Here is a 25,366-nt window from a genome sequence, read left to right on the forward strand (position 1 = left end):
GTGGGATCTTTTACGGCTGCTAACTTGCTTCCAAGATATCGCAAGATAGATGCGATTTTATCTTGAGATGTACGAGTCAAAAATAGCGCGTCTTTTACGACATGGCGCAAGTACGTTCGGCGCTCTGTTAACGCAGCACGGGAAATGAGAACTCAGCTGCCCCAACATTTACAACAAAATTTTTCAGCAAATTGCCATAGCAATGAAAACTACATCACTGAAGACATGCTGCAGAAGTGTTTGTCATTTCATGGAAGATATTCCATGTCTCGCGGCTGCTTTGGGCAGCGCTTTCAAACTTGCCTTCGAAAAACGACAACCTTGTCTTATTTAATATCTATGCTTAATATTTCCAAAACCCATGCTTATTTAATGTCTGTGCTTAACCTTTTGCTAAACCTATTCAACTCTTGCGAAATCTCCAAGTCGCGTGGCTTTAGAAACAATTATTTTTCCGTATGTTTCGTACGCTCATAGAGGCCATTTGCAATCCACGGTATTCGTGCTTTATTATGAAGAACTCTTGTTATGACAGGAAATGCGGTATTGTAAACATGCTCTAATCCTAAAATGAACTTTGAAAAGGCGGAGATCGATTAAGCTCGCTATACACGTTTGCCCAACTTGGGCTCGTTCTGCTTGATAGTGATCGCTGTGCATTCTCCCACTACCTTCCGCTGTTTCTGTAATCTAGTTGGTGTCAGGGCTCATTCACACCGGCATTTGAAGTACATCACACGACTGACCACGATTGATAACCAAGGAGCGTCTCACAGACATCAATGCTCGCACCGCTGAGCGCTATCGGCCCGTCGCCTGGCTGAGATGTTTGGGACTGATGCCGCACACGTTTGCTCGCACCCCTACCACTGCCCTAGTTAGGCGTGTGCAGACCTATTGTTCCTGCGCCGTTGATTAGTATAGTAGAATCAAGGTTTGCTACTATGTGTATACTTACGCCCCTTAACGACCGGTTGCGACAGACGACAACTAACAGGTCGAAACCATAAATGAACCTCAAGGCCAGTCGTTAGCTTAACTATTCCGTTACCCTCTACACTATCACTTTTAAATAAATGTCGCCTCAGATGCCCCTCTGACGACTACCACAGCGCTATTGCACGCGGTGCGGAGCTCTCACTTTCTGAAGAGAGCTTCCTTACAGAGTACAGAAAATTACTTACTTCATTATTTCTGCAGCTTCATCGCAGCCAGCGGGCTGTTTAGCGTAATAGCCAAGAAAGGTGTACGACACTACTCGCTTCGTAGGAGATGGGTCTGATATTTCAAGTGCTCTCTGTGAGAAAGAGGTAGAGGATCATTGCGTGAATATCACTGGAGTCACGAATAGTTTCACACGATGCTGCTAGAAGTCCTTTATAATATAAATTTGGACATTACTTTTTATTTTAACACATACCCATTATCAATGTAACTCCACTAACGACTCCTTAAACTAAATTCTATCGTATGTCATATTGACCTTAAATAAAGACGGCCACAGCAAAAGAGAACAGGAAAACGGCATGGGCTGGATCTTCTAACTGGTGACTTTCCAGTTGAAAGTTACGGCCCGTGTCGTTTTTGCGCATTGACATATTTGCATAAATTGCAGTTTTTCGTCGCCTTTTTGGATAATAGATTTATGTTGTCTTGGTGATTTTCTTTTTCCTGTAATGTTTCTGGTCCATGTCGTGGAGAGCCCCTTCGGGGCACCGAGCAGTGCAGTCTGCCGAGAATGACGTTCTGCATTTTAAATAACGTCAATAAAACATTGTGGCAGAAACCACCGAGAAACAATTCCCACCGATCCGTAAATAATAGAGGAATCCGAGGAGGTTACCAAATTGGGATTAGACCACTTTGGCCAAAGCAACGAATCCAAACAAGTCAGCCCAAGGTGGTGCAGTTGCAGTTACAACACAACAAGACAACAAGAGAACGTCACGATATTGCGCTGGAACTGCCGATCACTGCTAAACAATCACGTGACCTAAATACACAGGCACTGAAGTTAAGCTCATCCAACAACTGAAGAACACTTGATCCGGAAAAGCACAGACACCCACGCCAAAGACTATCACGGTGAAGAACACGGACATCTAAATACCTCCATCAACTTAGAATAGTTCTACTCCGCTGCGAAGGCATTTAATAACGCTGCATGGGGTCCGATCGAATGACCCAAGCGATACTGAGAAACCTTAGTGACTCGGCCAACCAATTTGTTTACCGGCACGGTATGTATACCTCCCGGCTGACAACCCTCCGACTGGAAAGCAACCAACATAATTTTTATACCGAAGCCCGGCAAACTGTGCGAACTAGGAGAACTGCGACCTATCCCGCTTACCTCCTTTCTGCACCATCTTTTCCAGAGAGTCTTCCTCACCAGACTCGAGAGACACAGAGCTTTAGAGATCTGCTTCCGGTCACGTTTGATGTGAGGAGGGGGGTATCCGCCCAAGGGCTCTACGTACTCCTGAAGGACAAAATCCTGCACTGCGCCCCCCTTACTAGGAAGCCCGGACAAGTTCTTGCTCGCACTTGATATTCAAGAACTTTGTGGCAATATGTCGCACTCCTCGATAATTGAGGGGCTCGACGACGTAAGAAGTTGGGATAGAATAGATTCCTATGTGCAAGATTCTTGTAAAATCTCTCTGATCATGTTTGCACAGGTAGGAGTTACTCACTGCCATACGACCTACCGGATACTATCACCGCTCTGGTTAACATCGACTTAGTCAAACTGGCGTTACAACTGGATGAGCACCGAGATCTCGAGTGTGCCAAATACATGGGTGACATCATGTCACGGGCCACTTCATTCTCCTACGGAGACATAAAAGCCATCGGTTAGAAATACGGCTGTGATATTCACAAATCAAAAGAAACATGTAGGCATGAAATGCCCCCTTAGATTTAAATAAATTATAAGGTTTTACGTGCCAAACCACTTTCTGATTATGAGGCACGCCGAAGTGGAGGACTCCGTAAATTTCGACTACGTGGGGTTCTCAAACGTGCACCTAAATCTAAGTACATGGGTGTTTTCGCATTTCGCACTCATCTGAATGCGGCCACCGTGGCTGGGATTCGACCCCGCTACCTCGTGCTCAGCACTCCAACACCATAGCCACTGAGCAACCATGGCGGGTGTAATGCCCTCTGGCCCAGTCGGCATACCTACAGATCAGACCCAAGAGTACACAGGAAAACTGAACACTGCCCTCACAACGCTTTCTGGATTGGGAACCCATCAACAAGACAGCAAGCATGCGGATTCTCGTAATGCTACCACATCATCTGGGCTGCGTTTGCACTGCGCCCTCTAAATTCATACGTACGGTAAGCAGTGTTACCGGATTCACTAACAGAATCACACGCGGCAATGAGAAGATTACAAAGGCACACATGCTGCAATTGGTCAAAGCCTTAATAAGTCTCAGGACACGCGCCTTACCCTTCAAGCCACGCGCTGCACAGGGACAGACCAGGTGGACAAATTAATTCCAGTAGCCTGTAGGGCGGCTCTCGGCTTTCAGGCAAGCACAAGCATGGAACGCTTCCAAGAGCTAGGGCTGATCAAAATATATGAAGAGCTCGCCGCAGCCACAATCATCACCCAGTGAGTGTGGCTTGCGCGACGTCCCAGGGACGTTGTCTCTTAAGCCGCCAACACTACATTCGGGCGCTACAATACTGTCGGGAGCAAACACCACTCGCATTGCGAACGCGGCTACAAGTGGATCGCATTCCATGCTACATGCACCTGACAATCCACGGAAGACGACGACGAACCAGGCCGATAGCATTGCTACAGAGGCAGGAACATCCGGACAGGTATTTCGCGGACTAAGACTACCCCTGTACGGCAACACAGACCCCTCTTTCGTGGCGTTCACGATAAAATATGCACGGACAGTCGAGGATGCGTCCTTGCAAACCTCGTCCTGCACAAGGGATGAGGCCATGGCTATCGCACTAGCCGTACGAGCCTCCGAAGCAAAGGGCCGATCAGCACACATGCTGAAGGAATCTCAGTAAGCATGCCGACTATACCTGCGGGCAGTTTTGCCGACTAGCATCTTGCACATTCTGAGACCAATACTTACATAAGACCGGAGAATCACCGGGCACACACCGGAGTTGACGGCAACGAACGGGCGCATTGTCTTGAACGAGATGCGACAGCCCGAGTCGCGGATCACTCTGGCCAAGCGGACACCCTCTCACCCAGCACGCTAGGCGAAGCACTGGAGATGCAGACTCGAGCGACTATCAAAGGCCCGTCCCCATTCCAAGCCCAGCAGGCAGCACGCACGGTACTAGTGCCTGCTACAGACGTACACCTTTCTTCATTCGTACAGACTTCAAAAGATATACACCGACAGGCACAAACAATTGTCCATGGTGTGAAGACACACCGACACTCCCGCACATAACATACGACAGCCCCAGGCGCCCGGCAGATGCTGTCTCCCCTCTAATCACGGACTAATTCGCTAACTGATCCTGGAAGGCGTGAATCACCGAACAGGAGCGGGCTGCCAAGCCTCGACCAGGCCCGGCGAGCCGCGGAATCCAGTGGTGGCCTGAAATAGGGGCACAATCTCTATACAATTTTGTCTCGGTTTCTCTGAAGCCGCTTTAGGACGTAAGGCTTAGTTAGGCTTGACGGCCAACTACTTTTTGCTCGCCTTTTACGGCCGCGCTCCGGTGGTACCAGGACAAGAAAAAAGCATGAAAACACACTGTAAGAAAAGGTCAACAAAATGTATTGTTCCAGAGGATTCACGAGGAAGCAGGCTGTTTTCTACATTGACGTTGGCTGGGGTCGATCGTAGAGCGAACGAAGGCCGGGCGCGACAAAGGATAGGAACTAGATGGTGACATAACATCTGTCCTTCATGGTGGCTAGAAGTCTTCACCTTTCTCGGGCTGTCGTCAGGGTGATGGATGGATATTTGGAACGGAGCAGCGGTTTGCACCGCCCAGCTCTTGTTATTTTATTGCCTAATGTCCTACATATGTTAGAAAACAAAGAGAAAAAGATCTCACGATGAATTCGCTTACCAGTTTCTGAACCTCTATTGTGAACTTTGTTTTGTACACCGCCATTGTCTGTCATTTCCCTACTCTTCTTCCACCAAATTCCAATCGCCTCTTACTAATCTCTATTAGGGACATGTTTACTTTTCCCTTGATCTCGCTGAAGCCAATGGCTTCAAGGAGGCCAGTGATCCCTAAATCCACTGCTAGACAGATATCTTCACATTCTAATACAACTTGCTCCATTGTTTTCTACACTTTGCCACTGCAAGCACATGTTTCTTCTTCCTTTTTATATCTCGCTATATGGGTGCGTGCTCTAAGCCATCCTGACCTCACTTCGAAAAAATAAGGAGCTTCCCTTTGAGTTATCAGATTGTTTCTTTCCTGAGTTTGTTTTTTTCCTGTTATACTTAGTCATGCCAGGTTTCTTTTCTATTGCGGCCTCCCCTGAGAGCGCGCCAAATTCGGCACCCCGTGCCATGTTGTTTGCGCGCTCCCCCAGTGGGAGCGCGCCACTCCTGCGACGTTACCGCACGATTGCAACTCGTTTGCAAGATGGTTTGGCTACACGATAAAAAACGTTTAGCTTCCCGTACGAGAAGGCGAGAAGAAGGCGTCCGCTCTCTCTTCCGTAGCCCGCGTAGGATCACGAGAAATTATGAACTTTCATAATTCCCTCCCCCCTTAAGACCCTTTGGGCCCCCTTGACTCCAGTGGCGCAATGTTAAGACGCTCATAGCACAACTGACCTGCTCGCTTTCGCGGCTTTCGCAACGCAGTCGGCGGTGTGGATGTTTTGTAGACACATTTTCACCGGAACACATTGTCCAGTAACTTCCCCTGAAGTCAGCAACGCCAGTGTGAGCTGGAGAGGGCATGACCCACTTTTTGGACAAGCCGTCGCCAGCCAGGTTGCACGTGTCCTTGAATAACAGGGACCTGGTTCTGCGTACCCCTGATAGGAAGGCTTGAGCCACTCCAGCGCAGCACTAGCACGGCTAGGGATCAAGGTGCACCGCTTGAGGTGACCTGCAAATGATGGCTCCTCGTGCTGTCAATCTCCTCTATCCGGCGGCCTCCGCGCGTGCACCAGCGTGGTTATCTGATGGAAGGCTAGTTGTTGGCTTGACTTCTTGACGACTTCAGGTGCAACCATGGTTCCATGCCATATCCCCTCGGCGACTACTAAGGACAGCTTTAGCTGCTGCTCCGTAGCTGCTGATTGTGGATTGTACTCCTTCCGCTTGCCTGCCCACCGGTAGTGCTACAGCTTCCAAGGCACCTTACCTTCGGAAATACCGCTTCACCTGCCCGACATGGACTGGTAAGCTGATACGACCTGCGTTCAGATCCTTCCATGCTAAATCAACTTCAAAACGCCCAATCCATTTTGGTGCGAAACCTGCCACAAACTCGGGCCTCGCGCCGCTGAGCTCATATGCGTTGGCGTAATTTCTACACGCCCTTGCTCCTGCACGGTTAAAATTCGCTTCGAACACCGCGTTTCCTAGGCGATCGCAAATGTCAAGCGTAGTAGTCGAAAGGCTTCTTCGCGCCCGGTGAATCTCTCCGCTTGGCCGATATTGTGTCCGTCGGCGACTGGAGGTGTCTCCCGAACATCAAAAAACCTAGCGTAAACCCGCCGAACGACTTTCCCTCATTCATGGCACGAAGGAGAGCGCATGTAGGTGCTCATCGCAGTCGTTTTACGCTACGGCGCACGCCTCAAGTAGTGGCGTTACACCTTGATTCCGGCATTCCGTCATGTTCGAGTGAGGAAACTGGTCTATTCTATTTTAGTTCTGTTCAGCTTCTTTGCTCTTTAGTTTAATGAATAATATAATTTGCGAACGTCAGCGTGCCGCTACAGCTTGACCAACGAAAAAATGTGCTTCGAGAAAATGAAATGCCCAGAGTAACAGCAACGCAGAATAAAAACTTGCTACTTACCTTCAAGGATAAAGTGGCATTTCTGAGATAGCCTGGTTGATTAAAAATTGTCTCGTAAATATTGAGAACTCCCCAGTGGTGAATGTTATGATTCCACAAGTTCTCCTGCGCCCACGCTTTAGCGGACTGCTTACTCAGGTGGATCAAGAAAGCGCCTATGTCCCTGAAAATAGGAACAAATAATTACAGCAACCAAGTGCTTTTCGAGGCAAGTAGAAAAGACAACATTATGAGAGAAAGCAGCGGCAAACTATTTAAATTATTATGATCACAGCACTTTATAAAATGTTGCACTTCTGCAGAGAAAGCAAGCAGAAAGTAAGGTTCGGAACGCACTGAAAAGCATTCAGCAAATTTCACGTCCCTTCAGCAACACATATGACAATAATTCGTTGTGCGCTATGCAATAAAATATGGCGACACGAATTTCTGGAATTAGAAATTTAATGAAGCAAGAGGACATCACTTATTGAGCGCTAGTGAGCCAAACAGCGGTGCTGATTTGAAATAGAACATTTGCACGAGTGGAGACTTCAATTTTGTGCAGACACACTCAAACATTCGCCGTATGGCAGCAGAATGCCTATGGCCCCACTAAAACATGGATGTTGCAGTTTTTCATAGCGTATTTGGCAGGAGAAGTCTTGAAATGTGCATTTCAAGACACGCTATCCCAATGCAACTTGCTGATAACCCTAGCTACGTGGTACTAGAGAATTTTCACTAAGAGTTCACTATGGAGTGAACGAAAGCTATGCCGATAATTGAAAAATGTTTGATGTGGAACGATGCTCTCGTGAAGCGGCTAAATAAAGGCAAAATGACAGTGTGATGTGTACAATTGAGATAGTTACATCGTGTTTAACGTCTTGCTCACAAAGTGCGTGCGCTTAGGCACTGCATTGGTCGTAGCTTTGATTATATTTAATGATCATGTTATTGTGCTACACAGTTAGCAAGCTATGCAGTTAGCTATGGAGTTATATCAGGAGGACGAAGGTGATGTAGTACGCTTGTATAGGGAACAGCGCAATTGATAAATACATGGATAAGAACGGGAGCACGGAAATTTAAGAGCAATTCACAAGTACAATAAGGTGTTCTTTACCCTATATGCCGCAGTGGCACATATTTATAACGAAGCATTGGCCGAGAATGCCCGCATTAATGATGGCCTAAATTCGGTTCAGCTAATAATTTATCTAAATAAAGAAACACGAACCCTTGTATTTGTTGTGAAATTTTGTTAAGGTTTCATTGGACTTCATAAAGATGCGTATGGGGATGTATCTACTGGTTTATTGGGTCATGTGTTGTTTAATTAACAAGAATATGGCAGTGCTCAGAGGCTTCATTTTTTTCGAACTCTCCATGGCAATGCTGTTAATTTAGCCATAGGAATATTTGCTTTTCGCTGCGCTTCCTTGAACTTTGGCCAATACTTCATTCGACAGGAGGTTAGTAGGTAGCGATAGGTAGCAAGGCATTGGAAGTGGTAAGGGAATACGTCTACTTAGGGCAGGTAGTGACCATGGATCCGGATCATGAGACTGAAATAATCAGAAGAATAAGAGCGGGCTGGTGTGCGCTTGGCAGGCAATCTCAGATCATGAACAGCAGGTTCCCATTATCCCTCAAGAGAAAAGTGTATAACGGCTGTGTCTTACACAACTCACGTACGGCGCAGAAACCTGGAGGCCCCCTGCTACGCTTCCCTTTCTTGGAATCCAATCCGTAACCCTTAATGACCGTCGGCTATATTCACTCCTCATTACAAGTCCGGCCCATGCCCATTTCTTTTTCTTGATTTCAATTAAGATGTCAATAATGCGCGTTTCTTCCCTCACTCAATCCGCTCTTTTATTATCCTTTAATGTTACATCCATCATTCCTCTTTCCATAGATCGTTGCGTCGTCCTCAATTTAGGTAGAACCCTTCTCGTAAGCCTCCAGGTTTCTGACCCGTAAGCGAGTACAGTTAAGACACAGCTGTTATACAATTTTCTCTCGGGGGATAATGGTAACCTGCTGTTCATGATCTGAGAATGCCTGCCAAACGCAGAACAGACCATTCTTATTCTTCTGATTATTTCAGTCATGATCCGGATCCGTGGTCACTACCTGCCGTAAGTAGATGTATTCCCTTACCACTTCCAGTGCCTCGCTACCTATCGTAAATTGCTGTTCTCATCTGAGAGTGCTAAACATTACTTTAGTTTTCTTCAGTTTAATTTTCAGACCCAGCCTTCTGCTTTGCCTCTCCAGGTCAGTGAGCATGCATAACAGTTGGTGCCCTGAGGCAATATCATCAGTCAATCGGAAGTTCCTAAAACATCCTTCATTAAATCTTATTCCCACTTCTTTCCAATCCAGGTCTCTGAATACCTCCTGTAAATATGCTGTGAAGAGCATTGGACAGGTCGTATCTCCCTGTCTGACGCCTTTTTTTTATTGATATTTTGTTGCTTTCTTTATCGAGGACTGCGGTTGCTGGTTCTAGCTGTAGGGCTAGAGGCTTTCATACATTGGCACTTCTTCATCAGACGAAAGATCTGAGGAAGTAGCGCCAATGTATGAAAGCCTCTAACCCTACAGCTAGAATAGAACTGGTATAATTTTCCAAGTTAATCAACAATCGTAAGACAGCTTACATAAGGAAGTATAATATGGATAGAATTGAACATGGTCTCAGGAACAAAGGAAGCCTAAAAGCAGTGAAGCAGAAACTAGGAATAGGCAAGGATCGGATGAGTGCGTTAAGAGACAAAGCCGGCAATATCATTGCTGATATAGATCAGATAGTTCAAATGGCTGAGGAGTTCTGTAGAGGTTTGTACAGAACCAGTGGCACCCACGATGATAGTGGAAGAGATAATAATCTAGAGGAATTCGAAATCCCACAAGTACCGCCGGAAGAACTAAAGAAAGCCTTCGGAGCTAAGCAAAGGGTGAAAGCAGCTGCGCAGGATCAGGTAACAGCAGATTTGTTGAAGGACGTCGGGGCAGATTGTTCTAGAAAACTTGCCACCTTCTATACGCAATGCCTCATGACTTCGAGCGTATCGGAACCTTGGAAGAACGCTCACATAATCCTAATCCATAAGAAAGGGGAAGCCAAAGACAAAAAATTATAGACCAATCAGCCTACTGTCCCTTGTCTACAAAGTATTTACTAAGGTAATCACAAAGAATCGGGAACACCTTAGATTTCTGTCAAAAAAGGACCAGGCTGGATTCCGTAAAGGCTACTCAACAATACACCATATTCACACTATCAAGCAGGTGATAGAGAAATGTGCAGAATATAACCAACCCTTATATATAGCTTTCATTTATGGGAAAGTATTTGATTCAGTCGAAACCTCAGCAGCCATGGAGGCATTAAGGAACCGAGGGGTAGAAAAGCCGTACGTAAAAATACTGAAAGATATCTATGGCGGCTGCACAGCCACCGTAGTTCTCCACAGAGAAAGCAACAAAATTCCAATAATGAAAGGAGTCAGGCAGGGAGATACGATCTCTTCATTGCTATTCACAGCGTGTTTACAGAAAGTATTCAGAGACCTGGATTGGGAAAAATTGGGAATAAAATTTAAGGGAGAATATTTTAGTAACATGCGATTCACTGATGATATTGCCTTGCTTAGTAACTCAGGGGACCAATTGTAATGCATGCTCACTGACCAGCAGAGGCAAAGCACAAGCGTAGGTCTAAAAATTATCTGCAGGAAACTAAATTAATGTTTAACAGTCTCGAAAGAGAACAGCAGTTTACGATAGGTAGCGAAGCACTGGAAGTGGTAAGGGAATACATCTACTTAGGGCAGGTAGTGACCACGGATCCGGATCATGAAACAAATAACCAGAAGAGTAAGAATGGGCTGGGGTGTGTTTGGCAGGAATTCTCAAATCATGAACAGCAGGTCGCCACTATCCCTCAAAAGGAAAATGTATAACAGCTGTGTGTTACCAGTACTCACATATGGGGCAGAAACCTGCAGGCTTACGAAAAGGGTTCTGCTGAAATTGAGGATGACGCAACGAGCTATGGAAAGAAGAATGATGGGTGTAACGTTAAGGGAGAAGAAAAAAGCTGATTGGGTGAGGCAACAAACGCGAGCTAATGACATCTTAGTTGAAATCAAGAAAAAGAAATGGACACTTACAAGACATGTTAAGAGGAGAGACGATAACCCATGGTCATTAAAGGTTACGGACTGTATTCCAAGGGAAGGGAAGCGTAGCAGGGGACGGCAGAAAGTTAGATGGGGGGATGAGATTTTGAAGTTTGCAGGGACAACATGGCCACAATTAGTACATAACCGAGACAGTTGGAGAAAAATGGGAAAAGCCTTTGCACTGCAGTGGGCGCAACCAGGTTGATGATCATGATGATTATGATGACGGTTGCTGTGGAGCATATATAGATATTTTTCATTATTTTTACATACGGCTCGTCTACACCCTGATTCCGTAATGCTTCCACGACCGCTGAGGTTTCAACTGCATCAAACGCTTTTTCCTACTCAATGGACGCTGTATGTAAGGGTTGGTTATATTCCGCACATTTCTCTATCACCTGATTGATAGTGTGAATATGGTGTATTGTTGAGTAGCGTTTACGGAATCCTGCCTTGTCCTTTGGTTGACAGAAGTCTAACGTGTTCCTGATCCAATTTTCGATTACATTAGTAAATACTTTGTAGTTAACGGACCGTAAACTGATTGGCATATAATTTTTCAAGTCATTAACATCCCCTTTCTTATGGATTAGGATTATGCGAGCATTCTTCCAAGATGTCGGTATGCTCGAAGTCATGAGGCGTTGCGTATACAGGGGGGCCAATTTTTCTAGAACAATCTGCTGGCCATCCTTCAACGAATCTGCTGTTACCTTATCCTCCCCAGCTGCCTTCCCTCTTTGTATAGCTCCCAATGCTTTCATTACTTCTTCCGGCGGTACTTGTGTGATTTAAGATTCCTCTACACTATTCTCTCTTCGATTATCGTCGTCGGTGCTTGTGGTACTGTATAAACATCTGTAAAACTCTTCAACCACTTGAACTATCTCATCCATATTAGTAATGATGTTGCCGGCTTTGTCTCTTAACGCCTACATCTGATTCTTGCCTATTCAAAGTTTCTTCACTGCTTTTAGGCTTCCTCCGTTCCTTAGAGCATGTTAAATTCTATCCATATTATACTTCATTATGTCAGGTGTCTTACGCTTGTTGAATTACTTGAAAAGTTCTACCAGTTCTATTCTAGCTGTAGGGCTAGAGGCTTTCATACATTGGCGTTTCTTGATCAGATCTTTCGTCTCATGCGATGCCCTACTAGCATCCTATCTAACGGAGTGACCCCCGTGTTCTATTGCAGAATCCCTGATGATCCCCATGGGATTGTCGTTCATATCTTCAACACTAAGGTCCTCTTCCTGAGGTAAGGCCGAATACCTGTTCTATAGCTTGATCTAGAATTTCTATATTTTCCTCTTACCGCTAGTTCATTGATCAGCTTCTTATGTAGCACTTTCTCCGGTTCCCTCTTCAAGTCTAGGCTAATTCGAATTCTTACCATCCTATGGTCACTGCAGCGTACCTTGCCGAGCACGTCCACATCATGGAAGATGCCACGGTTAGCGCACATTATGGCGTCTATTTCATTTCTATTCTCACCATTCGGGCGCCTCCACGTCCACTTTCGGCTATCCCGCTTGCGGAAGAAGGTATTCATTATCCGCGTATTATTCTGTTCTTCAAACTCTAGTAATAACTCTCCCCTGCTATTCCTTAAGCGTATGCCACATTCCCCCACTGACCTGCCTGCAGCCTGCTTCTTGCCTACCCTGGCATTAAAGTCGCTTATCAGTAGAGTGTTTTTACTTTACCCGTCATTGTTTCTACGTCTTCATAGAAGCTCTCGACTTCCTGTTTATCATGGCTGAATGTAGGAGCGTATACCTGTACTACCTTCAATTTGTACCTCTTTCTGAGTTTCGTGCCATGTCTCGTTATTGCTATAGAATTCCTGTGTGTTACTCGCTATATCCTTATTAATCAGGAATCCAGCTCCTAGTTGTCGTCTCTCCGCTAAGCCCCGGTAGCACAGGACGTGCCCGCTTTTTAGCATTGTATGTGCTTCTTTTGTCCTCCTAACTTTGCTGAGCCCTATTATATCCCATTTACTGCCCTCTAATTCCTCCAATAGCACTGCTAGACTCACCTCACTAGATAACGTTCTAGCGTTAAAAGTTGCCAGGTTCATATTCCAATGGCGGCCTGTCCGGAGACAGTGATTCTTAGCACCCTCCGCTGCGTCGAAGGTCCGACCGGCGCCGTGGTCAGTTGCTTCGCAGCTACTGGGGACTGAGGGCCGGGGTGTTATTGTTGTATTCATATAGGAGGTTGTGGCCTAATACTGCACCAGGGTGGCCAACTCTTCTCCGGTGAGGAAGTGTGTTCTGGTTCTTGTGACCGGTGCCAGGCCGTGCCCCAGGCCTGTTTATGCAATTTTATCAACAGAAGGAATTTTTCTTTAATCTGGTGGAAAATTGCGCGGTACCGGGATTCGAACCACGGTCCTCTAGCACGCGAGGTGGATGTTCTACCGCTCCACCGTTGCAACGCGTGGTTCAGTGGGTGTCAAAGCCTGCGTCCAACGTATGTAGCAGCGAAAGGGCTCCCAAATTCGCATTAGCTGCGACACCACGCCACGAGCACTCCTTTACCGAGCGGGTGAACGGAAACACTTGGTACCGCAGTAGCGTATCAGGTGCAGCGTTAAGGCAGAGGGCAACGCCGCCACTCCAAATCACCTCACTCTCTGAAGCCTGCGTTATTCAAGCGTTCCTTGTCCACGCAAACTGTCTCCTGCATTCTAACTGCGCTTCGAGAAGGCAAAATCAAAACGCCCCAAGCTTCTCAGCGTGCTCTGTTGCCCGCGAAGTTTAATGAGTCGGAGGACCACTCAATGTCGTTTAGTTGAACATCAATGTTTACCTTTAAAAGCTAATAAGAAGAGCGTTGGTGTCCTCAGGTTTTTTTTAGTTCAACCATTAATTAACGACATTTTCAGAAGTTTTTTTTATTCCTTCCGATATAGTGTGCAAAAGAAAATTAGCACGTCTGAGCGCAATATCATGCAAGGAATTCAGGTGTGCTACAAACGGGTAATTGTTAAAGAGTACGGAAAGGATATATTTCTTTGCGTAGTTGAATAAAAAAAATTTCAAAGTATCATGCGTGTTTCTTGCGTTTGTTTGGCCCCACTGCTCCGTCGCTCCACGAGACAGCTTGAACTTACAATGCGAATATGGAGATGCCGAACTGCGTCTTTTGCCCCTTGGCCGCCATGGATTTAAAGGTCGCGAACTTTCCCTTGGACGCCTCCCCCGGTCTCTCGAAGGGCTTTCCCAGCGATTCGTAGAACGTGAAGTCGCAGAGCCCGTCTCTTGGCGTCTCCATCTCGCCATCGCTGGCCACGGTGCAGATGTAGGCGTTACGTTGCGGTGGCTTGTCAACTAAAGCTGCACAGAGCGGGACGTGGCATACAGAAAGTCTACTCATGCGCTATGATAGCGTGTGACCACATCAGAGAGCAAACAGGGCCATTGGACTCTGACACACGTTGTATAACATGCAGCACAACAAAGAGAACTCTGCAAATATATACCTATGTATTCTGTGATTAAGAAGAAAGAAGTATAAACCCATGTAGTGCAACGAAATTGTGAACATGAGCTAAAGGCAGTGTTGGTGACTTTGTTACTGTATTTTCCACAAAGTCGCGAATTACTAGCCCAAAATGTCTCTATCGGATTATATTCTTGGATTTTGCCACCTCCAGGGCTTAACAGAACAACACCAATGGCACTTCATAACAACGGCGGGTGAAAGAATTCCATGTTGAGCAACAATCAAGGTTGTGATACCGACCTAGCTCGCTTTTCTTTAATGTTCCTCGTTGTCTATATTATATGTTTCAGTTCTGCACTTGTGAATTGGCGATCATAATGTTCAAATTGCAGAGAAGTCCGATTTTCTAGAAGAATACGACATCGATGTTGTGTCTTTGCCGCCCCGCCAGCTACATGGCTAAAACAATTTCATTCGTTTTACTCTGGCAATAGCGGCAAATGAAGCAGAATATATCCCAGCCCCCTTGCCTAAATTGAAAGCGAAGCAGTTCATACACCCAAATCTCTACCAGTGTAATTTACTGAAACTTCTTCCCAAACGTCAATAAGACTATATAAAGGAAACTGTCTCGTTAAAGTGACTAAAAGCTTGATGTACTAAGATATCTTTCCCCTAAATTCGTAAATCTGCCACAGCCCTTTGATTTAGGTCTCAATATGCCGAACGAAACGCATAGCAATGTAATCGTATTTAAGTAATTGGCTTTCTCTGGATACGCGAAATTCGGTGGAACTTGTGTATTTTTTTAGAAATTATGAATGCGTTTTGTACAAAATCAAGAACTTAACACGCTAACACATAGAGTTCGCCCTTTTTAATCTCATTCTTGGTTCATGAAAGTATACCCAAGTGGTGCCAGTTAAATTTTACTCATATGTCTGCCTTTTTTACATTAAATGACATTTCGATTGTGGTATGTGGTATCTAGCACAAATATTCTCTTGAGCTGAAAGGCAGATAGCTACATAAGCAGATAAGCAGCCAAGAAGTCAACGTTCAGAGTGATTTATTTACAAAAGTTGCGAATAAACTATTTTGCCGATTATTTTAGTGTATATATTAATATTTATGAATTGAAGCGAGCGTATTCTCAACAAACATTCACTCGGGGAATTTTTGGGGAAAACTTCAATAATTGATCCAATTATTGTATTAAAAAAGCGCCTTGTTATGGATGGGATCCGAAAAAGAAGTGAACAACCCATTGAAAGATATCTGTTCAGCGCAACAAAAGCAGGACACAAGAATAAACGAAAACGAAGACAGGCGCCTGTCTTTATCTTCGTTTCTTCTTGTGTGTGTTTTTGTTGCGCTATACAGATACCTTTCAGTGTTGACTGACCAACAAGCCTATATGATCGCCCTAGTTGAATAACCCAAATACGATGGCATCCTGTCGCACATTTCGGGAATGAACACACCAAAACTGACAATCTGGTGTCAAGCTCAGAATTAGTTTCAGTTGAATAGACTGAGCGAACCGAGAAGGGGTCACTTGTAAATTGAATTTGCCTTAAATAAACAATGTGGGAGCTAGGCCAAATTTGTAATATAGTAGTGTCTGCATTGTAACTTCTCGCGCATATATTTCCCGCTTTTTAGAGTTGTTAATCTCTAGGATTCAAATTTCGCGTTGCGAAAAAGAAGTATGCGGGAAAAACAGCCTATAAAGGTTCCAAAGAAAAATTATAAGAATGCACGCAGCAGTCGCTGCCTGGTCTTGCCAAGGTATGGCGCAACTTCTTAAATTCTATAGCAGTGAATTTGCTTGATGTGTTTTAAATGGCCATCAAAACGAGGCATTGAAAAGTTATTCAATGTGTATACGTATATCAGGCTCCACTTTACTGGATAAATTTTGTCAACTAATTGGTGAACTAATGTGGTGAAATAATTTGGTTCTAAAGAAAGGAAAGGGGGGGGGGGAGGAGGTGAGTGTGGCATGGCAAACATAACGAGAACACCTATGTTCGTCTTCTACCTGGGTCAAGTTGTTTCCGGTCCACTTCCACTTCCGTGTGCGGCGAGCTGCCGGTCACAGGGCAATTTTGTGTGTATATGCGGACTTCGTTCGTGCTTGAAAAGCACTTTTATGTTGCAGCTGTTGAGCAAAAAAAAGCTGTATCCGGATATTTTCATGTTGTTCTACAACTTTATCATTGACACACTTATTCTAAATAAAATATTTGCGAAGCTGAACAATTACTTAAGACAAAACTAAGTAATTTGGTGCTATGTAATATAGTATAGCCTGAGTACCTCCAAGCGACGGAAAACAACACTGCCATGGTTCTGTCCAGCTACATGGTACTCGCACATTTTTTTAAAAATCTTGGTGCATAGTAATTGCGACACTCTGTGCATGTAGATGTGCGTTATCACCGACCCATGGTCATATCTTTAGGAAGCAAAAGTTGCTTTTTCGTATATCGGAGCACAAGATATATATCAGGCCCCTCGCTAAACCCCCTTTCTTCTGGTTCATTGCATAACAGGGTTTCGAATCCGGCAACATCGATGCCTTCAGGTAGCACTTGTGGATTTATTGACCCGTTGCCTTCACCCAAAATCATCACGTACTGGTGAGGCCTGCGGAAGAAACGAAGTGTCATATCCGCCGCCAAAGTTTGTGAGTGGTGGCACTGGTTGACACTCCCAGGGTTAGTTCTAGTAGTAACGCATATATACCCCACCAATTGGATGGGAAGGCGGCGGCGGCGGTAGCTCAATTGGTAGAGCATCGCAAAAGTACTACGATGACGTGGATCGTTCCTCACCTGCGGCAAGTTGTTTTTATCCACTTTCAACTCCACTAATTTAAAATTTCCATAGTTTATTATTAAGAAGAAGTAATTTATACTGTGTTGTCCGAGTCTTTGTTTGTTGGCTTCTTATGACTATATATATATATATATATATATATATAAATATATATATATATATATATATATATATATATATTTATATACATATATATATATATATGTCTGTATGTATGTGTGTGTCTGTTTGTGTGTGGGCGTGTTTAGGTATATACTGCTAACATGGATTAGGACACGTACGTGCAAGCGTGGTAGGTGGTGCTGGAGTTGGTGGTGCTGGAGTGATCTTCAGTGTGGTAGGTAGCTCTGATGGCACCCCTTTGTACGGCGTAGGTATAATCTCCTGCTCCCTAGTAACAGGATGCTGTACTTCGGCTGATGTCACAGGAGTTGGTGCCTGCAGGGGATGCCAGTTTCCAGGTGAAATTGTTAATAAAGATCCTCACCACCACCACGGAAACCATTTTTATAATCACTTTATTTCCATGTGCCGTAGGAAGAAGGCCTCTCTCAGAAGCCTCCGGTTTCCTTTGTCATATGCAAACACACAATTTGTCATTTAGGCCTGCGAATGTTTTGATTTTTATGACACCATATACTTTGCAATCATCTAAGATGGCGCGTCCCTACTCTACGTACTCATTTCGAATGCCAATAGACAAGTGAATCATCTCGATACTTATCTGACTTCCTCAACTGTATTGCTTGGTGAAGACGTCAACGAGAATATAGGCTACTATGGCGTGTCTTCTAATACGCACCACATTTTGCTTCTCTCATAACGGGTAAAATTAGCGACATTCACTTATTGGCCTTGTAATGTGAACTGACTTGACTAAGAGTAGCACACGGAAAGTATACAAACAGCGGTTACATGCTTCATAAAGTATGCTGTGTGCTGCGTGGCCCTTCAAACACCACTATTTGTGAAACGAGGCAACAATGGAAGCATTTCACATCTTCATCAGCCAGATGCTACCACAGTATGAAAATGGCGCGACACTGGGATAACAGTGTAAAAGGAACTAAACAACTACGTGAAGAGATGACACGTTGCACGTGTGGTATTACTAAAACAATGTGAACCAACTGTAGTACGCCGTCTACCAAGGCAATTTTGCTTCAATTGATGTCAGAAAAGCTTTCATGAAGAAGTTAAAAGTGCGATATATATATATATATATATATATATATATATATATATATATATATATATATATATATATATATATATATCTATATGTGTGTGTGTGTGTGTGTGTGTGTGTGTGTCTGTGTGTGTGTGTGTTCGTAAGTTAATTTGGCATACTGGGTGTGATCAAAGGCGATGATGGCGCTTTCATTCTAACATATATATATGTAGTACTTGTATATGGACTAGTATACGAGATATATTGTATCAATTTACCGTGCCCACAAGCTATTGCAGTCCCTGCTATTAGTGTTCTTCAGTACTATATGAGGTCTATTCGCAATTGTATTTTACTTTTGGTCATGTGCATCTAGCACAAATAGAGGCTGCCAATTCGTCGCTTCATTCAATGACACATTCTCCCCACAAGCGGTCGGTAATGGACATAGCGACTGCGTTGATAATTTAACCTATGATGAGAACCACGTTTTAATTGTTCTCGGGTTTTTAATTGAAGTGACTCTATAAACTAAGTTGCTTTTTCTTCGCCTGATTCTGTTGTGCACACTTACACGCTAACCACCAGTATCACTTTAGATTTATGTGGTGAAAAGCTGCGCAGATTGAGAGGTATTGCTTTGCGAGCCAACTCACCGGCTGTTGCAGAGTGCTTATGACCTCTCCACCTCCGCTGCTATTTCCAGAACTAGGAACTTTGTCGTACGTTGCTTTGGTGTCGCCTCCCATATCGCTATCACCTTGATCACCTTCATAAATACAAGAGAAAGAACACCTGATGTAAGTTGGATAACGCAACCTTCTCTCCTACTTGATTCCTAATATCGCAACTGAACAGTTTTCGAGGGAAACAGGCCATCAGTTATCCTATTGGACAGTTATGGAAGGGCGTGTATAGATGACACCTGGTGTCCAGTTAAAAACAGGTGCTTTCCATAAGCTGCCCCGTTCCTTCAAATAAAAAAAGCAAACTCCGCTGTGCTGTCTCGACTGCTTGTCCATTCTGTAATAGCCCTTAAAGGACAGTTTAATGTTTTCATCAGTGCTCTAGTAGATTGTTCGTTGGTCATGTGCACCACTGCGCTCTGTTGCCTTTACTGCAACGCACTTAGGGGCATCATGTCCAGCAACCGGTGAGGAGAAACAGCGAACCATGGGAGCCTGTGGACAGATGCAGCCAACGACGCCTGACGGCAGTGCCTGATGACAAGGCTGCCGTTCGCGTCCTGTCGAGCTCCAGAGGTTGCAGTTATCAAGCATCTGGCAGCCATCTTACAAGCCTCGGACACTGCCCCAATGCGGATTCCTGCTTCTGTATTACGCGTCTTTAACGCAGCCTATAATGATAAATATGTTATCGCTTCTCACGAACGATGGGCTGCGGATGCAGTACTGAGAAAATTTCTTCCGTGTTCAGGACAATTTTCTTGAACGCGTGCGTTATTAGAAGCAATAAGATGCGTTTATTACCCGTGAAGTGCTCAAAAGACGCACCTAGCGGCAATTTCCAGAGGCCTCAGTGGTTTCTGACGGAAGTTCAATGACTCCCGTCATTGCAGATACGATAGGCCGCAACCATCAGTGGGTGGGTGGGTGGGTGGGTGGGTGGGTGGGTGGATGGATGGATGGATGGATGGATGGATGGATGGATGGACGGACGGACGGACGGACGGACGGATGGATGGATGGATGGATGGATGGATGGATGGATGGATGGACGGACGGACGGACGGACGGACGGATGGATGGATGGATGGATGGATGGATGGATGGATGGATGGATGGATGGATGGATGGATGGATGGATGTGATGAGCGTCCCTTTTGGAACGGGTCCGGGGGTTGTGGCACAAGCTCTTGCTATTATATTCCCTAATGTCCTACCTAGGTTGTAAAAGAAAAAAACGAAGAAAAAAACACAGAATTTCGCTTTTGTACAGTATCAGCACCAGTGGCCTGCCTTCTGGTGTCAGTGGGAAGACTCAGATGCACTCTTTTGGCTTGCATGGTTCTGTCCACGCTTTTACGCGACCAGAAATTGCCGAAATAACTACGCAAAAGGCGAAATAACAATCTGATATACCATTGACGAAGAGATTGGATTTTCGTTTAGAGGTCACTAGATTCTCAAGGATGATCGCCGTACAGTGAAGCTGGGATGTGGAGGGGGGGGGGAGGGGTCTTTAGTCGCACAAACCAGCAGCCTACTCACACCGCTATGAATGTTGATTCATGCTTACTATCGATTCTATCTACAAGCAGCTAGCTTGCCCCGCAATGACTGACCTCAGCCCCACAGTGCTAAATGGCGCTAATGAGCTTAATGCATGGAGCTTTCTCTTACCACTTTCGCTGTTTTCCAATGAAGCAACTCGCAGAAAATTTTCGCCAGCCAAGCCATACTTGACAAAACCTTGAAGCGAGAAATCAAGTTGGACCACCTTGACATTTCAAGTTGGGGATCGCAAATGAAGGAATTGGTGTATCAGGGTAGAATATGCTCGTGGCGTTGAGATATTCTTTTGTTAGGAAATACTGGCTTTATATGAATTTCATTGCTACAAAGGTGGTATTGAATTGAACAGGGTCACTCAATAATGAACCTAACTAGTGCGTTGACGTTGCTGCACCGTCAACCTAGGAGTTTTCAAGCACTAAATCAGGCGGGGGTATAGGGGGAGCTCGTTTCTTACGGAAAATCCTGTGAAACGCTGGAATTGCCTTCCAAGACAACGGGCCAGCCAAACGGTAAAAAGTCTTGGTACATCACAACACCTGCCCTATTCCTGCACGGCAGCATTTCTCCTGCAAATCATTTTCAGGGGAGACATCTCTTTAGAAGGCTGTTTAAACATCAATGTGTAAATTTATTTAGCAACAAAAGATTCGTTTTAAAAAATGCTCAACCTGTCTGAAAACAGTACTTATAGTTTTGAGCTAGAGTTTGCAGTGCTACCTATATCGGTGGTGTATACTTGTGGTTTGGTTGCTGACTTTTCCGCCGATGAAAAATGGGGCGTACATTCCGTGGATTTGCAAAACATTATTAGCCCTGCAAGGCCTAGTAAGGCTACCTGTTCTCTTAACACCGCTCTTGAACAAAAAAATGCGCTAATACTCCTGTGCTGGAATGATTCCAACCCATGACACAAGTGTTCATCAACAAAAGTGGCCCAGTTGTTTGGCGCTGCACCACGAGTGCCCGCAGGTAGTTGGGGAACAATGCTCAGTGATTGCGCTGACTGCCTCAACATGAAAGACTACGCAAAAGAAGGAGAAGGTTGCCATCTACCCCTAACGTAGAAGAAGCTACACAGGAAACCCATACAGGTTTCTCAGAAAGAAGGAAGAATAAAAAGAAAAAATAAAAGAAGAAATAAACCGCACTGATTTATTTTGTAGCTTCGTCCTACTGGCCGGTGGGTGACAATTTTTCTCTTGCAAGAACCTTTCACCGACTTGAAGGATTCCGCAGAACTCAATTGCGAAAAGCAGGGAGACTTCGTGCGCGACCGCCAGATGGCGCACCATGTATGGAGGGGAGCAGTGTTTTCAAAGAACTCAATTAAGAGAAGCACGGCGGGAGAGAACTGGGCTACAGTGTGCAGCTCACACATGACGCGTTTTGTCGGTGGCCATACGGTCTCCAGCAGGATTGCTCAAATGCAAACCGCAATAATGTCGAGAGTCATCTGAGAGCAGTTCGGCACGTTGAATTTCTTTCTAAAAAGAGGCTTAACACCCAAGCACACCAGTCAAGTAATGTGGAATATAAACAGGGCAGCGCTATGTCTTCGAACATAATATTGTGCTGCTACTAGAATCCCAAAATAATCAATCATTGTTCTGCTCAAGCAATCCATCGTGCGATAACGGTGAAGCCCGGGTGACATAATTTTATGCTAGATGTGGCAATATTGGACGCTGTAATTTATTGTGGCATCGACACTTCTTTAAAAACATCGAAACATGCAAAACGTCCACTTTATTTGAGGATATCGAGCCGGAACCCATACCTTTGAATTTAGTTTACTGTCTAAAAAATCATGCAAATGTTTTATTCTTATGCTTTTCCTGCAAACTAACAATTTCGTTGGCCTTGATATAAGCCGAAGCTTCTGATCTTCTAGTTACGGCATTGACGTAAAAACATTGCCCGCATCTCGCCCATGGTCTAAATCTACATGTCAGGTCAAACTGGGATGATGTTTGGAAAGAAAAAAAAACAGTTTTAAAGTGATACATCATTAAATATGTGACACCTAACGTCCACGGCGGATGCGCCAGCTATTCAAAGTACCACGGTAGAAATGCTCAAATGGCAAACATTCAGAGTATGCTGGGCTACAGTGCAGCAATGAAGATTGATTTTTAGAGCGTGGCCAACAGTACTGCTTCAGAATTCCCTACGAATTGAAAAGTAAACCGCGTTCCCAACCCTGGTTTTGCGATATCTGCAATCCAAGGAGTATTAAAACCATCAGCTCATTTCAATAATAACCTCATGTTCCTAACAGTTGTGTTCATTCTGAGATGAGACCTAGCCATGGCGGCTTTTAGACTTTGCTTCTTTCCGTTAGCAAGGACCACATGTGGCAAACCGAATTCCAATTTAGGTAGGTGACCTGGGTCCTATGGCCATTATCATGTTGCATATGCAAGGTAAGTGCCGGAACCATCCACCGTAGTTCCGATGTTATCAATATATTCTGATGTTGTTGATGGAATATATTCTGGTGGTCAAGTTATTAGTGCAAGGGGAAGCCACTATAAATAATAGATAATCTAGAGATACCTCTGAAAGAAGATGGGGCCTTGATGTGGTAACCTGTGATCGAACAACAAATGTCGCTGGATCAAGTGGTTTTACGAACGAACTTCTGTTTGAACTCAGCTTCTCAGAAGGGATGTTAAAGCGACATCCCTCGTTCTGCCATAGTTCATTCCTAGAATTAACATATTTCCAAATCCTCAAACCACCCTGCCCGTGCCTAACCAGTTTAGAGGCTACAATCAAATTAGGTCCTCAGAATATTATATCCTGGCCAATAAAAATGCGTGTGTGTTTGATTACGAGTGGCAACCACTGGCGTGGTTTTTCTTTTCTTAACTACGTGGTTGGAGGTTTCGCTGATGTTGATGATCCAGCATGGCCACGACCATGAGAATGATGCGGTATTTTCTAGCCTCTAACAACAACCAGAAGCGGGACAGAGCAAACCCAGTGTCCATCTGTTAACTGCTACACATCGCCGTAGATTGAAATAAATTATTAATAGGCGTAGATGCGTAGAAGCCTGAAGGAGCCATGACAAGGCCCGTACTCACCGAGAAAAACCAGGAGCGTGACAAATAATAGAGACAGGAGCACGCCGATTGCCACCATACAACACGCTAGGAGGAATACCGAGTGCCAGGAATCATCGTCGCGTTCACTGTGAGTAGGAGCAGAAGGTGATTTTGTTAACTTCCTACTCGGCAGCTGCCTTCTTGTCTACAGAGATTGAGTCAATGCTTGAGGTAGGTGCTGAACAACACAGCCACGAGACGTAGGCGGCGCTAATTTCATCTTGAACATTCTTGATAGCCGCGTTGACTGTAGTCATTCTTTCGCTACTTCCTTGGCAAAATTAAAGCACACGTTATCTCTGAGAAAGTTGCAATTGCGCGTTGATTGCAGTAAATTACTTCTGCGTGCTTTCTAAACATTTATATGGTTTAAGAAATGTGGTTGTAAAAGTTGTAAGCATCCCTTGCTTTTTCATAATAGGGCTCAACGCGAATGGACGAGGCCAGGGAAAAATCTGACCATCACAAATTGTCATTTTTGCCTCACTTACGAAATATGTACACAACATCGCGATTGATAAAAGAACCAAAACTGTCAACATGAAAATAAAAAAATATATACAGATCAGCTGTGGAAACACAAGATGGTCCATGGGCACGAATAATAAATGGCAGTTTAGGTAAGATAACGCAGAAATAGGAAAACCCATTTCTCTATTTGAAGACTGCTTAATTTTTGAGTGCATTACCACGCTTGTGATAAGTGAAATTTTGTATATGGCATAACTGAAAAAATTATGTGGCACATAAGTGTACCACTGATTATACACATTGGGCCACATCTCAGCAGCCGCAAATCTAGTGTTATGCGCGCGAGAAACAAGGTAATTGATTAAGAACGTGGTGGCTGCTTTTTTAAGAACTGTCTTATACAGCGGTTGTGCCGACTGTTGTGCACTTCTGCTCCAGCTGCTAACAAGAATTTGTACAATATATTTTGCGTGACTCTAAGCTTCTATTTATACTCGTTATCAACAATAATAGTGATAAATTTGGAAGGTGATTCAACTTTCAATTGAAATCGACGAGAGACAAAGTCTTCCTTAGCGAGATAGAAGACTCATGTAAGGTGCACGTGAATGTCACCATTTGAATAATTTCAAGGTTCTTTGCAATGGCTAATTGTTCGAGCTGTTGTTTCGAGCTTCGTTGTGCTACTACTCTCACAGAGTGGATTGGAGAACAATTTGTTTCACTGCATTACCTGTCGAATGGGCCCAGAATTTGAGCTTGCATTATCATCGGAATCGGCTGCTATGTTTAGACGGCACTACTGAGCTGCAGCCTGCAGTGAACACGCCACCGCACAATGTTGCGACATCTGCATTGACGTAATGT

The 25,366-nt window shown here is 44.6% G+C and overlaps 1 protein-coding gene across 16 annotated transcripts in view; it reads right to left on the reverse strand.

The window, feature by feature from the left end:
• LOC135914302 (uncharacterized) overlaps positions 1 to 25,366 on the reverse strand; it is an 89,913-nt gene that overhangs the window by 45,390 nt on the left and 19,157 nt on the right. For 13 of the 16 annotated variants that reach the window (XR_011507958.1, XR_011507957.1, XM_070523536.1 and 10 more), the window contains 6 exons: positions 24,008 to 24,114; positions 19,317 to 19,429; positions 17,771 to 17,927; positions 14,314 to 14,536; positions 7,009 to 7,171; positions 1,185 to 1,297 (listed from right to left, as the gene is read on the reverse strand). Coding sequence is in view for 14 of the 16 variants with exons in the window: in XM_070523536.1 (XP_070379637.1) it covers positions 1,185 to 1,297; positions 7,009 to 7,171; positions 14,314 to 14,536; positions 17,771 to 17,927; positions 19,317 to 19,429; positions 24,008 to 24,114 (876 nt within the window). In the remaining 2 variants the exon portion in view is untranslated. The remainder of the gene's footprint in view (positions 1 to 1,184; positions 1,298 to 7,008; positions 7,172 to 14,313; positions 14,537 to 17,770; positions 17,928 to 19,316; positions 19,430 to 24,007; positions 24,115 to 25,366) is intronic. The other 3 variants (XM_070523530.1, XM_070523528.1, XM_070523531.1) reach the window with 1 other exon arrangement.

This window comes from Dermacentor albipictus, chromosome 8 (assembly GCF_038994185.2).
Source record: "Dermacentor albipictus isolate Rhodes 1998 colony chromosome 8, USDA_Dalb.pri_finalv2, whole genome shotgun sequence".
Taxonomy (NCBI): Eukaryota; Metazoa; Arthropoda; class Arachnida; order Ixodida; family Ixodidae; genus Dermacentor; species Dermacentor albipictus.